This window comes from Tinamus guttatus, unplaced genomic scaffold (assembly GCF_059628265.1).
Source record: "Tinamus guttatus ecotype Peru unplaced genomic scaffold, ASM5962826v1 Tinamus_guttatus_pri_ptg000070l, whole genome shotgun sequence".
In the NCBI taxonomy this organism is placed as follows: domain Eukaryota; kingdom Metazoa; phylum Chordata; class Aves; order Tinamiformes; family Tinamidae; genus Tinamus; species Tinamus guttatus.
Window position 1 is genome coordinate 978746 of NW_028288604.1, and position 20231 is coordinate 998976.

The 20231-nt window shown below is 36.8% G+C and overlaps 1 protein-coding gene across 1 annotated transcript in view; it reads left to right on the forward strand.

Annotated features, from left to right (window-relative positions):
* The window catches only part of ZNF292 (zinc finger protein 292), a 52593-nt gene that overhangs the window by 23857 nt on the left and 8505 nt on the right, over window positions 1-20231 (forward strand). Inside the window, exons 2-7 of the mRNA XM_088519758.1 lie at window positions 2126-2280; window positions 2802-2880; window positions 4183-4318; window positions 14359-14561; window positions 17459-17595; window positions 18843-18984. Coding sequence (XP_088375884.1) covers window positions 2126-2280; window positions 2802-2880; window positions 4183-4318; window positions 14359-14561; window positions 17459-17595; window positions 18843-18984 — 852 coding nt within the window. The remainder of the gene's footprint in view (window positions 1-2125; window positions 2281-2801; window positions 2881-4182; window positions 4319-14358; window positions 14562-17458; window positions 17596-18842; window positions 18985-20231) is intronic.

Below are 20231 nucleotides of genomic sequence, written 5' to 3' on the forward strand. Positions count from 1 at the left end.
GGAATAAACATTATTTTCTCTTGCCTTTTAGTGTGAACTTTCCTGAAAAGTTAATATTCTTTTTTGCCTTTATTTTCTAATACATAAACTGAGGGACAGCGTACTTCAGGCCTCCATATAGTTTGAGTTGCATTATGCCCCAGGTATAACATGCTCATTGAGAATGTTACTGCTTTCCTGACCAGAACAAACTGTCAGAAATGAACCAATAGTGTCAAACTTGCTTTAATTACAGCTAAAATTAATGAAAAGGGAAAATGTAAGTTTTGCTAAGTCACCTTGATAGTGTGAGCTGTGTAAAATGCTTGCACACTGACCAGCTTGACTGCCTTCTGTGAGGAAATAGCTGCTTGTGCATGGGGGGAGAACAGCAGATGTTGTCTGCCTGACTTTAGCAGGCCTTGGGGATGGTCTCAGGTAGTAGTATCTTTATAGACCAATTCCTCAAAGAGTCAGCTAATGCAGGCAGTGTAAGGTGGCCACAACAAGGGGCTCAAAGCCTTGTGATCAGCAGTATGAAGCCGAATGGTGGCTGCCTGTTTGTGGCATCCCACAGGGACTGATCCTGGTACAGTCTGTAACTCCTTTATCAGGAGCTGGATTCACCCTCAGTGAGTGTGTAGATGACAGCAGCTTGGTGGGAGCAGAGGGCCAACAGCAGCCATGGGTGTTGCCTGTGCGCCGAGGGAAACGGTCATTCCCCTTTGCTGGGCCCTGCCTTTGCATAACTGAGTCCAGTGTGCGGCTCCCCGCCGCGAGCCAGGCTTTGGCATGCTGGAGTGAATCCAGTGGGGCACCACCAGGATGATGAGCGGTTGGAGCACAGGAGAGGTGGAGAGAATGGGGTTCGGCATCAAGAAGAGAAGGCTCTTGGTGGGATTTGTGTTGCTGTCATCATGCAGCTTGTGTGTATATGGATATAGAGCAGCCAGAGCCACGCTCTTGGAGTTGCACATGACAGAAAAAGAGGCAATGGGCATGAGTTTAAAGACAGGAAATTTGGATTGGATATTAGCAGGGGGAAAAACAATAGAGAGTAATCGAACACAAAAACAGGTTACCGAGGAAGTGGGGAATCTCCATCCTTTGAAATACAGCTCCACTGGGCATCGCTGTAGACAGCTGCTTCTAATGTCCCAGGCTGGAGCAGGGCATTGGTTTAGAGATCTCTTCCAACATAAATTACTGTTACTCAGAGTTTTCTACTTGTTATTCACGTAAGAAGCAAGTGGCAAAATTGGCAGTCTTAATATGACAGGCTGTAAACTGACAGTGCAGGGGTTGGTTTACAAGCTGTTAAACTGCCCAAGGCTTCAGAGCACAGCTCTTACGGGGACACGTTCTGTACGTTGGCCCAAGAACCTTGCCAGCTACTGCAGTTACACGTGTATATCTGTGTTTAAATCTCCTGACTGAAATGAGTGGGAGCCTTTTTTACCTTTGGTGCTGGTGGTGATTTCATCTCTGTCAAGCTGAGTATGCATCTCTGTAATTGGTTTTATTCCTAAGTCACTGAGGTATTTCTGTATCAAATTGGAAAGCACCTTTTTGACTAAACTGTTCTGGGTGTTTATACGCTATCTTTAAAATGTTTAGTTCATATCCCTTTCAGGACAGATCATTTAAACGGACCATTTGTACCCTAAAAATACCTACAATGGCAAGAAGGCAAAGCAGAGGAAATGTTAAATAGTTCTTGAAAGTAGAGAAATGAAAATAGAGACTAGTGCTCTCAGATTTATTTGCTTTCAGAGCTGAACTCTAGAGATGAGTGTCTAAAGAAATGAATTTTCAGTCCCTTAATTGTGCATTTCTGGGAAAAAAAATGCTAAATATTTATGTTCCCATAAATCCCATTTGGAAAATGTGCACAGAAACTCAATCATATGAGTGGGCAGAAATGTCAGTCACAACATTTTTGTGTGATCAGAGAAAAATTTTTAGTGAGGGATTCACTGTCAAACATATGAAAGAACTAATAAATTTTAAGAAAAAGAGGCGTATTTGGGGAACATATTAATTTTAAAGCCATAAAAGAAATCATTGAAAAGGATATTAGTGAAGAGTGTAAATTAAGAACTTAAACCCAAAATTCCAGAATAAATTTGTTTCTCTTTCCATACAGACTTTGCTGGAATATGCAGAAAAGTGGAAAACATCAGAAGATCCTCTGCCATTGTTAGAAGTGTACACGGTGGCTATCCGAAGCTATGTTAAAGCACGACCTTTTCTTACCTCTGAGTGTGAAAATGTAGCCTTTGTGCTTGAACGTTTAGCACTGTGAGTATGTTTCTTTATTAACTTTCCGTTGCCTAAATGCTTTCTGAGTTGAATTCACAATCTATAAAAATTCTCAATAAGGTGGAAAATACCTTTTTTCCTCATGGTGATCTGTGTCTGAGAAAAAAAATCTTTGGTTGTTGAAAATGGAGGAATCTCTCCAAGAGTTGGTTCTGGATCAAGCAAACATCCCTAATTAGACATCCCTTGTTAGAAATGGTCAGTTTACTTCATGCAATCTGAAAGTGCATTTAGTTACTCAGGGGTTACTATGGGGTTGGACTTTAAAAGAAAATCCTTTTTTTTTTTCTTTTTTTTTGGAATTAGTGTGTTGTAGAGACCATGCATTTATAGTTTCATGTCCAGTATTTCTTTTCTTTATATGATTTAGAGAAACAAACCGTTTTGCGACTCTTTGTGATTTCAGACAAATTAGTATTTTCAAAATGGAATAAAGAGCTATATATTACACATCTTAAAAAATAAAAGTTGCCTGAAATTCCGTTTCAATTATCTCCTAGAAGCTGTATTGAACTCCTACTGTGTCTGCCTCTTGATTTACCTGAAAGTAAATGGGAAGAATTTCAGGCTTTTGTACAGGTGAGTTTGCTTCATGAAATGAAGACTTAACAGCTTTTACAAAAGGTTTGGAAAATTAGGGGGTATTAAGTATGTGGTCTGTCCAAAGACTTGTTTCTTACTGCGTGATAAATATCAAGCCCTTCAGCTGGAAATTCCGTGTACTCTGAAATAATTAAGTTGTCAGTCAGATCACTTGTCCTTGCAGTCATGTAGCAGCTGTGGAAAAGTAATATATTAAGATACTTAGAAATAAGGTAATGTTAAAAAAAATACTTGTCTATTAGTACTGTTAGAAATGAAGTAATTTCATGAGTCATTCTTTGGTATTTACTGTTTGTACATTTGAGGTTCCATATGAGTGAAAACATCTATTGGTACTGCAGGATCTCCCAAAGGCACTAATAGCTTAAGGATTAGTGCTGTACTTTGGAGAAGGATGTGGTTCAGTTCCTCAGTATTAATGAAACCAAGTGGTGTGAGGTCCTGTCTAGAATTTATAAGAAAAAAAGTGTGTGCAGTGGGGAGAAATAGCTGAAAAAGAGTTTTTTCAGCCTCTGTTAAGCATAAGAAAAGTTCTTTCTTCTAAGTATTCTCAGCCTACATTAAGCATAGGAAAATACAAGGGTGTTTTTTAGAGTACATTTTTATTATAAGCTGCCAGTTATATTTATAACTCTTAAGAGATGTGTTTTGTACGAGAGGTTCTGCATCCTTCAGAGCAAATTCAAACTAAAAAAAGTGAAAAGATTTAGATGATCCCTTCCTGTTTTCAGGAGGTGTTAGTTGTGGATTACTATTTAACCCACATTCAAAGTAATTATTTTGCTTCCAAACATCCCTCTGATTCTCTAAAATTGCAATCTAAATGCAGTGGAAGTTATTTTAATTGATTTGGGGACTTTTGTCTACCTTCATCATAGTTGCATACAGTGACTAAGTGAGCTGTAACAGCTCAAATCTTTGGCCTTCAGTAACAGTTCAATCTGCTGGTGCCAGCCCATTATGTGAACCATAATATTTTCTCATCCTTCATTTTAAGAGAGGCCTATTTTAAAATTGCATTTCAGAAATTTAAGAAATGGCTCAATTAACAATCTCAAGGTTTGGGACGCTCATCCTTTGTGGTTTTTTTGTCTACGTCTCGAGAGGCAGAGATAACACCTATACAGACTGAACATTAAGGTCTTTATATTGTACATTTTACTATTTGTCTGAGTTTTTCTATTTTAACATAAGGTATAAAGCTCATATGTTCTTAAACTTCTCTGTTGTTTGTTTGCTTGTCTTACCATATTTTGTTTTATAAAACATATCCTTCAGGTGGCGCATAAAAACTTGATGGAAAATGGCAGCCAGGAACTTCATATTTTAACTACACTTACTCAAGAGAAGGGAGTGTGGAAGAACCCAGTGTTGTGTAGTATTCTTTCCCAGGAACAGCTGGATCCAGATAAAGGTAAAATCTAAAACAATGTATGGGAAAATACAGCTCATTATGATAATATATTGAAATAGTATTATGACAGATAATAATATTATGTTAAATATGTTTAATGTAATAAGTTTGTAAATTATATAAATAAAGTATACCTGTAGACTTTTCTTAATTATTAAAATAGTATGTTCCTAAGAATATACAAATAATTTAATGTTAGTAATTTGCTTAAGGCATAATTGTAACTGGTTTTCTTTCTTTTCTTGATGGGTCTTTTGATTTCCCTGCAAAGGGGAATGACATACAGCTTTTTTTTATGATGGGATGAGATGCAGTAAAACAAAAATAAAAAATATATATTTAAAAATATATTAGTATGGTCTTTATTCAACTGTGAAAGGCAAAGAGGATCATTACCAAGGAGTCACTTAGATCACAGTTTGGCTAACAGCAGTTGCATGGGGAAGAGTATATGAACAACACAGGTGTTGTAGAGTGTTATTTTCCCTATATATTACTTCATGAACTAATGATCTGCAGTTCAGAACTGGTGTCCTTGTGTTAACAAGCCTTGACAGATAAGATCCTCTTTTGTGAGGATATCTAATTGGTTTTTGAATGTATATGAACTGTCGTGACTTAAGCATCTGTGACAGTGAGTTCCACAGATTTTACACCAGGCAACGTAGTTCCTTTTACTGTGTGCTTCCTTTCAGCCTGATTTGTCTGATGTCCTCCGCTTATTAAAAAGAGAATTACTGTGCCCATCTTCTAATGAATACGTCTTCTCAGTAAAGCATGATTCATTAGACTGCTATCATATCCCTGCATTTTCTGTTTGTAGGGTCTTTAGTCTGTTTCTACCTTCTTCTAGCTTTACTAAATTTACATTTACAGAAATGTTTCCTTTCTGATTTGGGGAACCAAAAGCTTATTCAGCAGTCAACTTGTAGACGTGCCTATTTTCCACTTTATTCTGTACTCCTTTCATAATATTTCCTAACATTTGATTTTTTGAGTGAGTATCGAATCAATGTTTTCTTAAAATTGTCTCTTATAGTCCCATCTTGCTTACTCAGTATTATTTCACAGGGCTGTTTTTTTGGTTTGTGTTTTTGTGTGTGTGTGTGTATAAAGCTAGAATTGTGTTTTGTTTTGTCTTCCGTGAAAATTACTTACATTTTTTATTAACCTTTGAATTTCATCTATTACATCAATTTATGATGTGAAATCCCATTCAGTACTTTACAATTGGCTTTTTGTTTCCCACTCTGCTTTATCAGTTTGTTTTGTCACCTTCTCCTCTACCCCTTTTTCAAATATTCATTAAAAAGCTGGATGGCAGAGTCCTGGTACAGATCCTCAGGGAACCTACTGAGACTTTTTCCTTTTTTAACTGATTATTTATCCATATATAGGTCATCTTTCTAATACCAGAATAGCTCAGTATCTTTAAGAGCTTTTGAGGAACTTCATTTAAGGCCTTTAGAAAATTAATTGCATCTCTCTTATCCACATTCTCATAACTCTCTCAAATGAGTCCAATAAATGTCTAATATGATTTTTTTTTTTTTTTTTTTTTTACAAAAGTCATGCTTGCTCCTCCATAAGATTGTCTTTTTGATCCTTCTTTTAGTATTTGTTGTGCCTCTAATACAGACATCAGGTTTATTGATACGAGTTCTCAGAAATCCCCTGAATACTGTTTTGAATTGACTTTCCGATCTGTTGCTGCTTAATCCTCTTAATATTAAGGTACTTTTAAGAGAGAGGTCAACTTAATATTTTAGTTGCCTTATATTTTGGTTTATTTATAACTTCCTTGGGAATCTTGTCATCATGACTATGCATTTTGTCTGTGTTTTCTGATAGCATCTTTTATTGGCAGCTCAGGATTTGTTTTAGTCCTGAGTGTTGTTTACTCAAAGATGGTTCTGCCTTGTAGTGACAGTTATTACATGTCATGAGGGTAGAAAATGCTGCTTTTCTAAATTGCACAAGATTGCATGTTCTGATAAAATGTTTTCAAAAGCAGAGCAACCACTTCTGCCAAGTGTTAGTTTACGTGATATTCAGGAGGAAGAAACTGGTAAAGGCACTGACTAGTGCCTTGACTGAGAGTGCTGGCTGCTGGGATACTGATAACGAAGCCACCAATATTGGTATTTTTGGTGCTGGTGGGTTCTTCTGACTCTGTTGGAAGCCACTTGTGCCCCTTAATCCAGGAAGCAATGGCAACGGGCAAACCATTTTTGACATCTGTACCAGTAATTTTCATGCTTTTGCAATGCAACAAGCCTGGATGTTGTTTTTCTTCTAGTATTTACTTCAATTTCCAGGTTAGCTCCCTCGGTATTCGTTGTGTGTCGCTCTGGGACCACTGCTGATCCCAGTTTCTGGGGCAGTCTAAGGGAAGTGTTGATGCCATTAAATAGAAGCATTTTGTTTCTGTCTTACTAAAACAGCTAAAGCTGCTGCCTAACTCTTAAGGAGAGGACTGAGTGAAGAAGTGTTCAACATTTTGAGGAAGGATGAGTGTGCTCTTTAAAAAAAAATGGGAGTTGTCAATAAATTCAGGATTTTGTCATTGTAACCTTATTCTGTTCAACTTTAGAGTCCAGGTTGGTGGATTAGGGGATGTATCCAGTTTGGAGATTGTTAGGCATGTCCTTACATCTCTTTCTTTCCTTTTTTTTTTTTTTTTTTTTTTTACCATATTCTCATCAATTAAACCAACATGAATCATTTGGTTGCCCTGGGCTTTTTCTTTTCCTTCCTCTGGATAAGTTGGTGGGTTCTTTTGTATCAATGACAAGATTTTCATGTTATATTTCCATATATTTTTACTTAGATTATAAGCAGTTCTCCAGGTAGTGCTCCCCTCTGTAATATTGCGTTGTTTTCTGTCTTCTTAGTTTGTAGACGATTTTAGTAATACCCAAATTACCAAGTACAGAGAGCTTGTTTTCTTGTCTGTAATCCAGCACTCCTACTGGCTCTTATTGTAGCCCTCTTTCAGTGAGTGTCTGTCTCTCAGCAGGTTGCAACATTAATTCTCCTATTCTGTGTTAACTTTTCAGAATATTTGTAAACTTTACTGAAAGGATTTCATTATGTTTTTGGTGCTACCTTTACCAGTTGCTATTACAGAACTTCCCAACTTGTTTCAAACAAGTCAGCTTGTTGAACTGGGATGTTGTAATTTGTCAAATTTGGTTAATTCAGGCTTTTGGTAATGATTTGCAGATTGCTGATCTATTAGAGATGAGACAGTTGAGACTGGAGATATTTTTAACTTGCTCCATGCTCTTAATTTTTTTTTTTGACTATCTTTTTAATTTTCCCTTCATCTTCATTTTATTTTACTAGTGTCTTGCCAGATTTAGTTAGGACAGGACCAAATAGATTATAACCTATACAGAATCTTTGATGCAACTGGATATCTGCTGAACATTGGGTGATTCTCTCTGCTGAAAGCCTTCTGTTGCTGACTGAAGGTCAGTTTGTCTTTTTGCATCTTCTGCAGGAAACTGGGCACAACTAAGTGTCCATTTCGTAACAAAGATCCTTTTAAACTGGTCTGTTTTGAAAGTGTTCAAACATTGAACATAGTTGAGATAGACCAGTTCAATTTAATTGACCCCAGAACATAGTTGGTTTGGTTTCTGGTTATTATGCTTCAGCAAATGCTGACTTGTCTATACAGGACTATTCTTTCTCTGTCCCAGAGTTGAGAAAGATTGTTGCATGGGTTCCACCTAAAATATGGGCAACCATTTCCTAAGATATTAGGAAGACTGTTTTTAGAGTGTCCTATCCTTGAGTGCAGGTTTCCTTTCTCCAGGCAAGGCTTAATTTTCTGATGAACATCAGTAGCTCAGAATACATGAACTAAGGAGCTCAAACTGAAGTAGAGGAAATACTCATAGATGTTTGGAGCACTGACAAGGACAACATGCCTCTCTCTGATTTCTTTGATGGTGGTGATAGATGCTATTGCATTACTACAGGATGTTCATACAGTACTGTGAACCCTTTGCACAGTACTATGAAACATGTACACACACAAAAATCACATATGTGTACAAATAAAATCCCTTTATATTGGAAATATTCTCAAATCATATGATTTGTCACATATTTGAGTCCTAGGATCTAGCCAAACACTGGCAATACTCTTACTATTGGGCTCTCTCTGATAGTGGAGTTTAGGAAATCTGGTTTAAGTTATCAGATTCTGTGCAGCAGATGTCACAGAATAAATCTTCTCTCTTTGGGAACCCTTTTAATACTAATATGCCACAAACTTTTTTCTAAAGAATCTCAATCTTTCACCAAGTAGAACATCAGCACTATTGGATTCTGTTAATTCCCACAACTAGTTTTTCGGCTTACGGAGAACTCTACGGGTGCAACTTCTATCATCAGCGTCACATTCCTTTTCCCTACCACCTGCCTTTTTTTTTTTTTTCTTCCAGAGAATAAGAACTCTTTTCTCCTCCCCCTCACATCCTTCCCACTCTTCCCTGAAGTCCCTTTCAGCCCTTCTTGCACTTTCTCTTTTTATACCAGCCTAATTTCAGATGTCTTACATACCTATTCTGGTAGCTCTTCCATGAATTAGTACTCTTTATCTCATACACTTTTTCCTTCTTTCACTTGAATTACTACAAAAGCAAAAAAAAAAAAAAAAAGAGAGAGATTTGACTCTTTGGATAAATATCCTTTATTTTTCAGTATTGCTAAATTTAATTGCCATGTAATTATGATTCCTCATGAGCAGAGGGATATATTTTTGTAATTTGTGACTGGTTTATCTGCAGAAATCAAATTGCCAGCAGGATCTTCAGATGTCACTTATAAAGCCTCCTAGGTAGACATTGAGAGCTGCCACCTGAGAGATTTCCTGGCAGATGCTAGCAGTTGTGCAGTACTTCACCTTTGGAGTTTCTGAATCTGTTTTGTACTGTCATGAATATACATTCATTTGAAGAATGCCGATGCGATCTTCTGTCCCTTGGAGCAATTCAGTAAGGAAAAAGAAGTTTTTCTCTAAGTTCCTCTCAGATCTTATTATTTATTAGTTCTGTTGCTCCTGGTCCATATCTTTACTCAATGGGACACACAGCAATTAAGTGACTAACCTGCAACTTCTGAGTTCTTAGACAAGGTTATTGCTTAAAGGGATACTCAGGAGCTGTAAACTATTCTGTTCCTGTGAATTTTCTTTCCTTTTTCCAACTAAACCTTTGTCTCTTGTGTCCTGAATGGATTTTGAGTTTTTGTTAGATAGAATCATGGACATTTTGGACTTAAGAGATCATCCAAAGTTACATGATCTGGTTGGGTCATGAAGCAAAGGTTGATAGCAAAGCATCAATCTTCTCATATAACTTTTCTGAAATCCTTTATGAATATGTTGGTAACAAATTCTTTGTTCTATAGTATCAGTGAAGCAGTTTCTCTGAATCTCAGACAGTGGGAACAGCCGGTCCCAGGATCAAAGCAGAAAGAAATTGGAAAGATGTCCTAGACATTTGAAAACTGAGTATCTCATACACATTTCTGAATTCAAAATGCCAGTGTTAGCCATGATCATGGACTTATCTGAAAATAAACAATTAACGTGCCTTAGCACTCAGCACCCGTTTTCATGTTCTTATGAGATATTGCTTTGCATTTCTGTGTAGAGTGGTCCTGCCAGTACCTCGGGTTCCAGCTGCATGGCTATTTTTATTTCTTAGATTGCAGTCAGAACACTTACAAACAGTTAAAGCTTGTAAAGAAAGAAGAATTTGCTATGTTTTCCTGCTTCCTTGATTGGTTAGGGGATGCCACCTTATTAAGACTGTGTTGTGATTCTTCAAATTATAGTGATCTTATTGGCCTCCTCCTTGAACTACTGTCTTAATCTGAGGTCAGCACTGACATAGCTAATTTGAATTCACTGACACCCAGAATTTACCATGCTTGAAGCTGTATGGCAAACCTAGTGAGCCTCTTGGTACTGATAAGATTGAAAATTGTGATCTGGGATATGCACTAACCTGTACTGTGGTAACGTGGCATACTTTCGTACTTCACCTTTAGTTTCTGTCAGTGTGACTTGCAATTTTTAGCATGAATCTATTTTCCATCCTAGAGGTTGTATCCTTGCAGAGATGGTGAAATCTTCCAAATCCACTAAGCCTGTGCTGTAGCTGATACCAGCTCAGGTGGCACTGAGGGGGAGTGAAAGAACTGTGTGGAGGAAGAGGATGTGAGATAATCCTACAAAAAGCCAGAATCTGAGTCTGATTGTCCTTAGAGATTTCAACCCAGCTGTCAAGAACAAGGTCTTGAATTTTTCATAGGTTTGAATGTAGTAGGCAATCTCCTGAGTATGTCTCTTTGAAGAGAGGTTCAAAGATACAGCTATCACTATGCAGAGATAATCAAGGTGGATAATAGGTTCAAACATAAATACTTCCAGCCAGCCTGGAAGTAACTACAGTGCCATCCACCAGAGGTCAAATCATACCAGCAGCCTCCCTTGAAAGTGTTTTCGTCCTGGGTATATGCAAAGCAGCCACCTGGAACTTCTTCTGCCCCTTCACCAGACAGTATGCCATCGTAGAAGCATCCAGGATTTGGTGCTGTGTTCAGCAGAATTGTGCTGAGATATTGTTTGCATGAAGGATTCTGAGACCCAGCTCCAGGTAAATACACAAGGACTGAGTACAGTTCAGAGTCACCCACGCTGTGAATGCACATGGTGGACTAACACTTGAAGATGAATAAAGAGGTTCCTTACTAGTAACTGAAGTTCTTTGAGATGGATAGTCCACATGTACATTCACCTCCTACTTCCCATTTTCCTTAGAGTAAAGTTGAGAGGAAATAAAGGTCTGTGGTACATTAAACTATACCTACCCAAGAATTGGCAAAGAGTTGAGTAGTAGGGTTAAGGGTTCTCTGAGTAAAGCAAAAATTCTTCACTTTGTGCTCTACAAGGCCTGCCATCAGCCAAAATGTAACATACAAGTGGACTGTCCACCTTAAAGATCTTGCTCCAAACTTGCTTACAGCTTATTCATGTTCGTGTGTACTACTAATCTGAGGATTACCTTTTCGTCTTTTAATCCATGCATTTCCTATTATAAATCCAAGCATTTCCTGAAATAAAAGTTCATAGAATTTCTTGCTGCCTTGCTATGGAGTCACTTACTTGGTAATATGACCTAAGACTCAATAACTGTGGGATTTAAAGGAATAACAGGAAATCCAAATCTGAAAGATTAGAACTAGAGAACCATATTCCAGTATTTTCCAGGTTATTGCCCAGATTTTAGTACAATTGGGCACCTGCTAGACCTTTATTCTCCTGTTAATTCAAAAATTTTAAATAAATTTTGCACATGGAGTAGTTTATGAATCTTAATGAATGGTGGCACAAAAACTGCATTTAATTGTTCTTCAAAGAATCAGGCTATTAACTAACTGTATCATTCTCATTACATACATCAATTTTTATGTTGTAGAGGTACTGACTTGTGCTGAAAAGCTGTATGATCTCAAGGTTCTTAAAAAGTTCTATTTGTTATGGTAAACTAAGTAAGAATTTGTCTAAAATAACTTTTTTTAATAGCCATGAAATTATGAAGTACATTTCTAAGAAGTGAAAACATACAGAAAAAGCTTACACTAAAGATTCCCCACACAGACATCATGGGCTTGTTTGTCCAATCTTGGTGCCATTTTTTGTCTTAAAATACACTATGTAGTCCAATTATAAATTGTGCTTAAAGCTTCTGTTTTGAGTGAGCTTTCAAATATTAGCTGTAGTGAAGGTGATCACTTGAATTGGAATAAAGACTTAAGAGCTAATATGTAGCTTTAACCCTGAGGCCCTCAGATGTCTTAATGAGGAAATGGAAAATGTTCTGATGTTTATCTAAGGTAGGATGTTAAAGCAGTAAACGCTCAAGGAAAGGATTACTGAGAACTCCCAGATCGAACAACATCTCTAAAATATTAAATGTAGAAATTGTAATATTAAATCAGATTAAAACCTCATGGGTTACCAAATAGCTTAAAGACTAAGATCTGCTTGTATCATATTGCAGAAATACAGTCAAAATGTTCCAATGTTGTTTCACGCACACTGACAGAAAGAGTAAACACCGTGGGTGAAAGGATTACTTGGTGGTAGCTGGTGGGTGGAAGAGCAAGGCTAAAACTGTTAATGTAATTAATGACTGGTCATTTGTGGGTTGAAAAAGGTACAAATGTTTCTGATAAGATCGTGGAAAGGATAAGATACTGAATGAACATTTCCGCTACTTAAAAAGACTATGTCCTATCATAAATACAAAAAAAGAGGCTACCATCTACTAAGGGTCTGTTAGTGCGCTGTGGTTTTCCTTTGTTCCTATGTGAATAAAAAACTGGCTATGGTCTCCTCGATGTGGAGGGAGGGAGGAAGACCTCTTATTTGACTGAATGTTCTTATATATCAGTGAGCCATGGATGATCATCGTAATAGTGCATACGAGTGTACTGTATTGAACAAATAACTAGCAATTTCGTTGAAATGATAATTCAACCAAAAATCTTAATGCATGAAAGATAATGAAAGGTTTTAACAGCTCTGGTTTCTGCAAAGGCCGTATTTTCTATCCTAAAATTCTGTGTGCTAGCGTGATAAAAAAAGAAAATCTCTGACCTAATTTAGATTGTGGAATGGTCTTTTAGTAATATCCTCCATAAATAGCTATAGAAGAACGAGAAATCATGAGATAAAATGAAAGACAGTCATGAATCAAAAACTAACTGGGATGAGGGGAAACAAGGAATAAAATGAAATTATTTCTTTCCCCTGCCCATAAACTTCATGTTCACTATACTAATTTTCCAAATACGAGACTGAAGTAATTAATTTTACAGATGATGAAATTAATTATTTCATCAAGACCAAGCAGGACTTTGAAAGTCGGGGAAACACAAATTAGGTGAATGGACAGCATGACTTAAATGAAATTCAGGGTGAGTCAATGCAGAAGAATATAATGAGTGTTTCTATTAAGATGTATCAAAAAGTGAGAACTGAAATCCCCAGAAGGCTTCAGGAAAGGTGATTAGAATAGTCAAAAGCTGGAAAAAAATCTCCTTTAAAAGAAGAGCAAGATTTTCCTGTAAGATTGAAAGGATATCTTGAATCTATTGTTTACAGAATTGCAGAGAGAAGGTAGAGAAGGAAAAGAGTAGAAATTTCTCTTGGGTTTAAGAAATCAGGAAATGTTTAATGAAAATAAGATCTGGGAAAGCCAACAACAATTTTTCACACACCGTAAAACTCACTTGTGTAGATGGCTGTCGCAGGGATTTGTTGATGTCAAAAGTATTAAACAAAAATGATTCGCTTGGTGTCCTTGTAGTTTTAAGAATTAACTGTTAATATTTTGGAGGAAGTATTAAACCTCACGCTTCATAGGAGTAGAAACATTAAGCTGTGCTTGCCTTTTCTGTAGGGCTCTCTTCAGTTTTCCACTGAAGGAATACAAGACTAGCCTCTTTTTGTGGGAAGATTTACTTTGGTTGAAGAACTTTTAAAGGAGTTTGACTGCAGTATATGAATGGATAATATTAAATGAAAAAAACAGAGAAGTTTAGCTACATCTATGCTTGTCACATTCATCCTTCCGTAGCAAGGTCTTTAAAAGGCAACTGTTCCAAAGGCATAGCAAAAAAAAGCATAAAGAAGGATGTAGAAATAGTGGTTTTGTGTTATATGTCTTTCCACAGAAATGGTATCTAAATATTTTAAACTTATTTGCTCTGTAAATCTCAGTTACCTGCTCAGCTATTTTGAAAAGAAATTGGAATGAAGGAAAACCAGGAAGTAGATAGAAGGTTTCCTGCGGCAAGGAATCGTGATAAAACACAAGTACACTTCTCAAACGCTCTTTTTACCCTCTGTGCTTTATAACTTTTCTACCTTTTTGATTTGTATAAATATTATGTTAATTCTATAACCCTCTGTCAAATGAGTATGTAATATTTTGGCTTGTTTTTCTTTGAAGTGAATGAATTTTTAGTGTTTGAAGGCCCTGTCCTGCTGGATATGCGTATTAAGCACCTAATGAAAACAAAGCAATTAACACAAGCTACTGCCCTGGCAAAACTGTGCTCTGATCATCCAGAAATAAGTGCAAAAGGCAATTTCAAGCAAACCTACCTGGTCTGTCTGTGTTCAGGATCACCAAATGAAAAGCTAATGGAAGAAGTAAGTAAAAAATAAGTAACTTTTTTTAGGCTTCTTTAAGTAAGAATAAAGACACTAGTCACGATGAGGCTGTTTCTGTTTAGAAGAAGTTTTGCTTTAAAATACTATCTAAAATATTTTTTCTTTTCATTTTAGGCTCTCTTGAAGTGATTAGTAATGACTCTTGATTAAAATCCTTGTGGAAGGGTAGTATTAGCTTGCTAATAGGCATTTTCTGGCTCTGCCATAGCATGACATTTGGTTCTGCTCAAAGTTTCTTCTGTCTCTGCCTCGGTTCCTGTCTGTAGAATAGTGATTTGCCCACTGTTACTATCTGAACTGTAAAATTTGCATACTAATTATTGCAAGGAATGTGGTGGTCTAGGTGCTGCTTTCAATACAGAATAAATACAGCCTTTCTTGACCCAAGTGCCTATGTCAGGAAATTAGTTTATTTCTATTAGGAGGTAAAATTGAAGGTATAATTAGATATATAGTTAGAAATATGAAATTCTTCTTACTCAAATTCCAAAGTCAAAGAAGAGATGACAACTTTGCTCTTCTGCATCATCTTTTAGCTGGCATCTTCATAGCTCACACCATCCAAAATTGAACCTGAGATTTCTTCCCTGCTGATGAGGCTCTGCTTCGGCAGTTGTCACTTTTGTTGCCTGTATGAATCTCTCTATTGTTTCTTTGTTTCTGTCATCATTTCATGTTCATAATAAGTAAGCAATTAAGCACGCTGAACTTGCTTTTGAAGAATTAGAAGGGTGGAAATTACACAGTGATTGTTAGAAAAGCTTCCGACATCTATTTACATTTGGCCAAATTCACAGCTGTTTTGAATATGCACCAGTTGCATTTTCTTTCCTGCTGGAGACTCTCTAGATGTAGATTAAATGCCAAGATCTGCCTCTGTAAAGGATGTGCTCAAGCAAAGCTGAGCCAGATCAGCACAGGCTACTCGGGGCCCTGCCAGAGCAGGCTGAGGAATCCCAGCAGGAGTTCCATAGGAGAAGATGTGCCCAGGCCTGCGCAACCTTGTGCTCCTTTACTAAATACTCACGCTTTAAGTGGGGGATTCAAACACAGTTCCTTCATTACTCATCCCTCTTCCCAAATTGAATGGACTTGGTCGGTGAATGAACCTTGGATCCCACAGAGAAAAGAAGCGAATCACCGAATAGCCATGTCTCTTAGTCCGTCATAACACACAGGAAAGCTGGAATTGGGTTGTCACAGATAACCTAATTCAGGTATTTCCCAGTCTTGGATTGCTTAGCTTTGCAGCCTCAACTGCAGAATTGTTTGTAGTAGTACTAATTAGCCTGCAAAGTTTATAACTGACAAACTGAAGGCGGATACACAGTTAACATCTCAAAGTGGATTCCTGAACTAAGAAAGATAGCTATTTCATAGCATAGAAGGGGAGAAAGTAAGCAACAAATGTAAATAGAAGAAGTACACCTCACTCGTTAGTGGTATGGAAAAATCGATATCCATTCAGAATAGGCAGAAAAGTAGTATTTGAACTTGCTTTCAGCTTGGATGAGGAAAGTAGTACACTTCAGAAATGTGAAGAATTCAAATTGGCAGTATGCGAAATGCCCAGACTGACAGACTTGGTGACTGGACGTGTACACACCTTTGCTGTAAACTGGGTCCTGTAGAAACTCTTAAAAGTCTGGAAGAACATTTCAGAGAAAAAAAAAGAAAAAAAGTATCCTGTTATTATAAGGCTACGTTCTCATCTTCTTCCCTAAGCTTTTATTGAATGATCCCTGAGACAGGGTGCTGAGCAATGCATGGCGCTCAAGTTTATCCATCCCTCTATCCATTGCATTTTTCTTTAGAAGGTGACTTTGAGATTATTAAGCCTCAAGTGATATTTAATGAAGGGTTGTTAGTATAGAAACAAAACGTAAATTCAGGGCCTGAGCTGCTGTACTGTTCAAAACGGAAAGTTGATTGCTGGATCTACAGCTGGGTGCCACGGTGCTAAAACAGACTCTACTGCTGCCTTATCCAAGTGCTAAAGTGTCTGGTTATTCAGATTAGGATTTCTTTTTCTTTCTTTGGGTTTTTTTTTTTATGATTTCTCAAGAGACTTCTAACAGTCTTGTTGGAAGAGTTGTTATTCTTCAACTGCCAGTGTCAAAGAATAAGTACAAGCTTGTCCTGCCACATGTGCTAATTGATGTAATCAAATCAGTCTGCTGAGAGGCAAAATAGACAGTAGTTGTTCTATTAGCTACGCTCATTCAGTACTAATACTTCTGTCTAGTACTACTGGGTGACTGTGGTTTTTCCATTGTTTTCCTATAAAACTTTAGTGCTTAAAATGTGGCTCGAACAAATGAGTTACACTACACATACAGTAACATACTTCTAGAAAGAAACATTCAGTTGACTTGCTTCTTGCTATACAGTTTCTTTTGTCTTGCTATCTTTGATTTTTGGAAAATCCTGCAACATTCATGTTAGTGGTCATTAATCATCCAGCGATTGCATTAGACAGGTAGTGGCTGTACTGCTAAAGTGGTTGAGATGGGGAGGTTGAGGTAAAAGTCTTTCTGTAGTAGGCTGCAACTTAAAGTTCTAATTCTGCTCTTTCTATTTGTGATTAATACTTTTCTTTAAAATTTGTAGGTGAGTGGGACAGTAGATACAAGTCTAATGTCTTTGAGACACAGGCTTTTATATTCCGTTTATAATTTTTTTTTCTTGGTGGCGTAATCACTTTTGACACTTAGTTCAGCTGGAAAAGCATTCATTTATTTAACTCTCTCAAGAGATAAGCTTGAAAATATTCACTAAATTCTGAATTACTCTCTTTATAAGGAATCAGATTAACATTTGTCAGAAAGTGAAACCACTTGCTTAGTCTCAATCTTACTTTCTTTCCTCCCATCCAGATTGCAGAAGTAGATTGCAAAGATGCTCTAGAAATGATTTGTAACCTAGAATCTGATGGAGATGAAAAAAGTGCTCTAATTTTATGTGCAGCATTTTTATCTCGCCAGCTGCAGCAAGGAGAGATGTACTGTGCCTGGTGAGTTTGCTTTCTGCTCATGGAAATAAAATCAGTTTTGGCAACATATAGCTGATACATAAGCCATAAAGTTAACATTCTTCATTCTTTAAAATATATGAGTTTAACAGAAGGAAGATTATGCTCTTGGAAAGCTTAAAAGAAAGTATTTAACATGATTAGCTTCTATTATGAGAGTTTGAAGGCAGCACCGTATCATCAATAACAGTAGCTGTTTAATAAATTTTCTTGACAATAATAATGTGCTGTAGAAATGAGGAATTTAATATCTGCAGGCAGCTAGTCAACATTCTGGTGAATTTCTGCACTGAGAATAGAAGACTAGCATTGGAAAAATAGATTTTTGCATAAGATACTTTTCCGTTCTGTCCTTATTTTGTAGCACAGAATTCTTTCCTCTGAGAAATTTCTGGAAAGAAGGTTACAACAAAAGTAATAGGCTTGCTAAAATTATTTGTTGTATAGGACTTGATTTCCCTCCTCTGGGAACCAGTAGCAGGTGTTTGTTGGAAGACATTTGAGCCGTTAGAATTTCCAACTGCGATCGGTTTAGTTGGGCTCCCAAACCTGAACAATTCTGGATGGGTTTGCAGTGACTTCTTCTGCACTGCAGCAGCAGTAGGAGGTCTAATGCAGGGTTTTGCATCACCAGATTCTGCTAAGCTTTGGGGGTTTACACCATCCCACGTAATATAAAACACTCTTGGCTGTTTATACCTAAAGAGGGCCTAGCATTTGGGAAACTACTACTTTGGCATTAAGTTGTAAGTTAATGTAGATAAAGTAGTAATATAGGTCTTTTGGGATTAATTTCACACCAATCACAGTTAGATTCAACTCTTAAGAAAGAGCAGCTGAAGAAAAATGTATCTCCTACAGAGAAACGGTATCCTACTGTAGCTGTTGATAATTATCAGAAATTCAGAAATGTAAAATTCAAGTCTGGGGAGTAGAGAGTAAACTACTTGGTGAGACTTTTTCAATACAGTATGTGTAAATTCTAAAGTATAATTTGACACAGTTCTGGTTTTATTCTGATCTATCCTTCTAGAAATGAGTCATAGAGGTAATTTTGAAAATTGGATATTAATAATGAGGTTATATTCTTTATAGCTTTAATCTATAAAAGAAGGCATGAAGAAATTCAGATTTTTCTTCTCTAAGGGGCAGCACAGAAACTGTGTATTTCTTTTGAATAGATTTTGTGGTTGTATTGCTGTTCTTGAAATATTTGTCTCTTTTTCTAGGGAACTGACTCTTTTCTGGAGTAAACTACAGCAAAGGGTAGAGCCTTCCATTTCAGTGTATCTAGAGAGATGTCGTCAACTTTCTGTATTAACTAAGACTGTTTATCACATTTTCTTCCTGATTAAAGTAATTAATTCTGAGGTAAGGAAACTCCTGAAAGATTACTTTTATGAAACTTTTTATGGAACTCTTAAACAGAAAGACTTATTAAAGCTTCTTAGACATTTGGTTTCTTAGTGTAGAATCAGCTTTAGAGCAATTCATAATTGCTTTTAAGAAAGACCTTTGCAACATCCTTGTGTAGGGAAACTATAATCTGATTCATTCTGAGTCATTACAACTTTTATACTCCTTTGGAGGAAAAAGAAAAAGGGTGGGGGGGAGAGTGTCAACAGAAGAGCTGGATGCTACAGCTGTAGCTGGGCAAAGAGAGGTTTTGGTGTTTCAGATATTACAGAAAATGGCAAGAAAACACTTGTGAAGAGAGGAAGTGAAAGCTCTACATTAACATATAGAAAAACTAGAACAAAAAAAAAGGGAAAAAAATCCTTTTTGGTCTCCACCTAAAAATATAGTTTGTTTTGATAAATGAGATGCTTTCTTCTTGTAGATTTAGTTCTTATGTTGTATTCTAAGCTCAGTTCATATATCTCAACTAATCTTGTCATCTAATTTTCCTAATCTCTTCTCATGATATATGTGCTACTTAACATTTGTCATTTTAAATCTAGCTTTTTCTTAACCTTTTGTTTTGAGAAATTCTGTAATTCTGTATATTTATTCTAAGAATAAGAATGTTCTTATGTGATATTCTGGTATGGCTAATCACTTTCCAGTCTTAGAGATGATTTTTTCCAAGGACTTGAACTAAATAGGAGGGAGGAGGAAAATAGTTTCACAGAGGCTCGTGATGCTTCGAGTTCTATATGCTCCATGTCATACTGATTTTTCCTCAGTGAGCAGTGGATCCTTTCATTGATGGCAGAAATTTGAAGGCATATCAAAAGTAGTAGTGTTGTGCATTCGTAAATACCCTTGACTTTATTTTCATGTATACCAGAGCTTCTCCGAACTTCCTTGGCAGCCTAAAGGGACTGCAATGTGGGAAGTAATTTAGTTTGCTGGAGATATGCGTGAGAAATGACATTTGAGGCCTTTAAGTGATGGAACATTTAACTATACCATATTTTCAGTGGGAATAAAGCCTTGTGCTTACGTAAAGTCATTTGACTTGGAAGTGGCATAATCTTTAAAAAATAAACTTTACTCTTCAAGTAAGTGATGCCCTGATTCTGGGGCTTTTTGCAAATCATGTGCTTCTCAAAAAATTCTGCAGTAGGACTTCCTATCATTTGAATTCTTCCTAGCGATAAGTTAATGCCCCATAG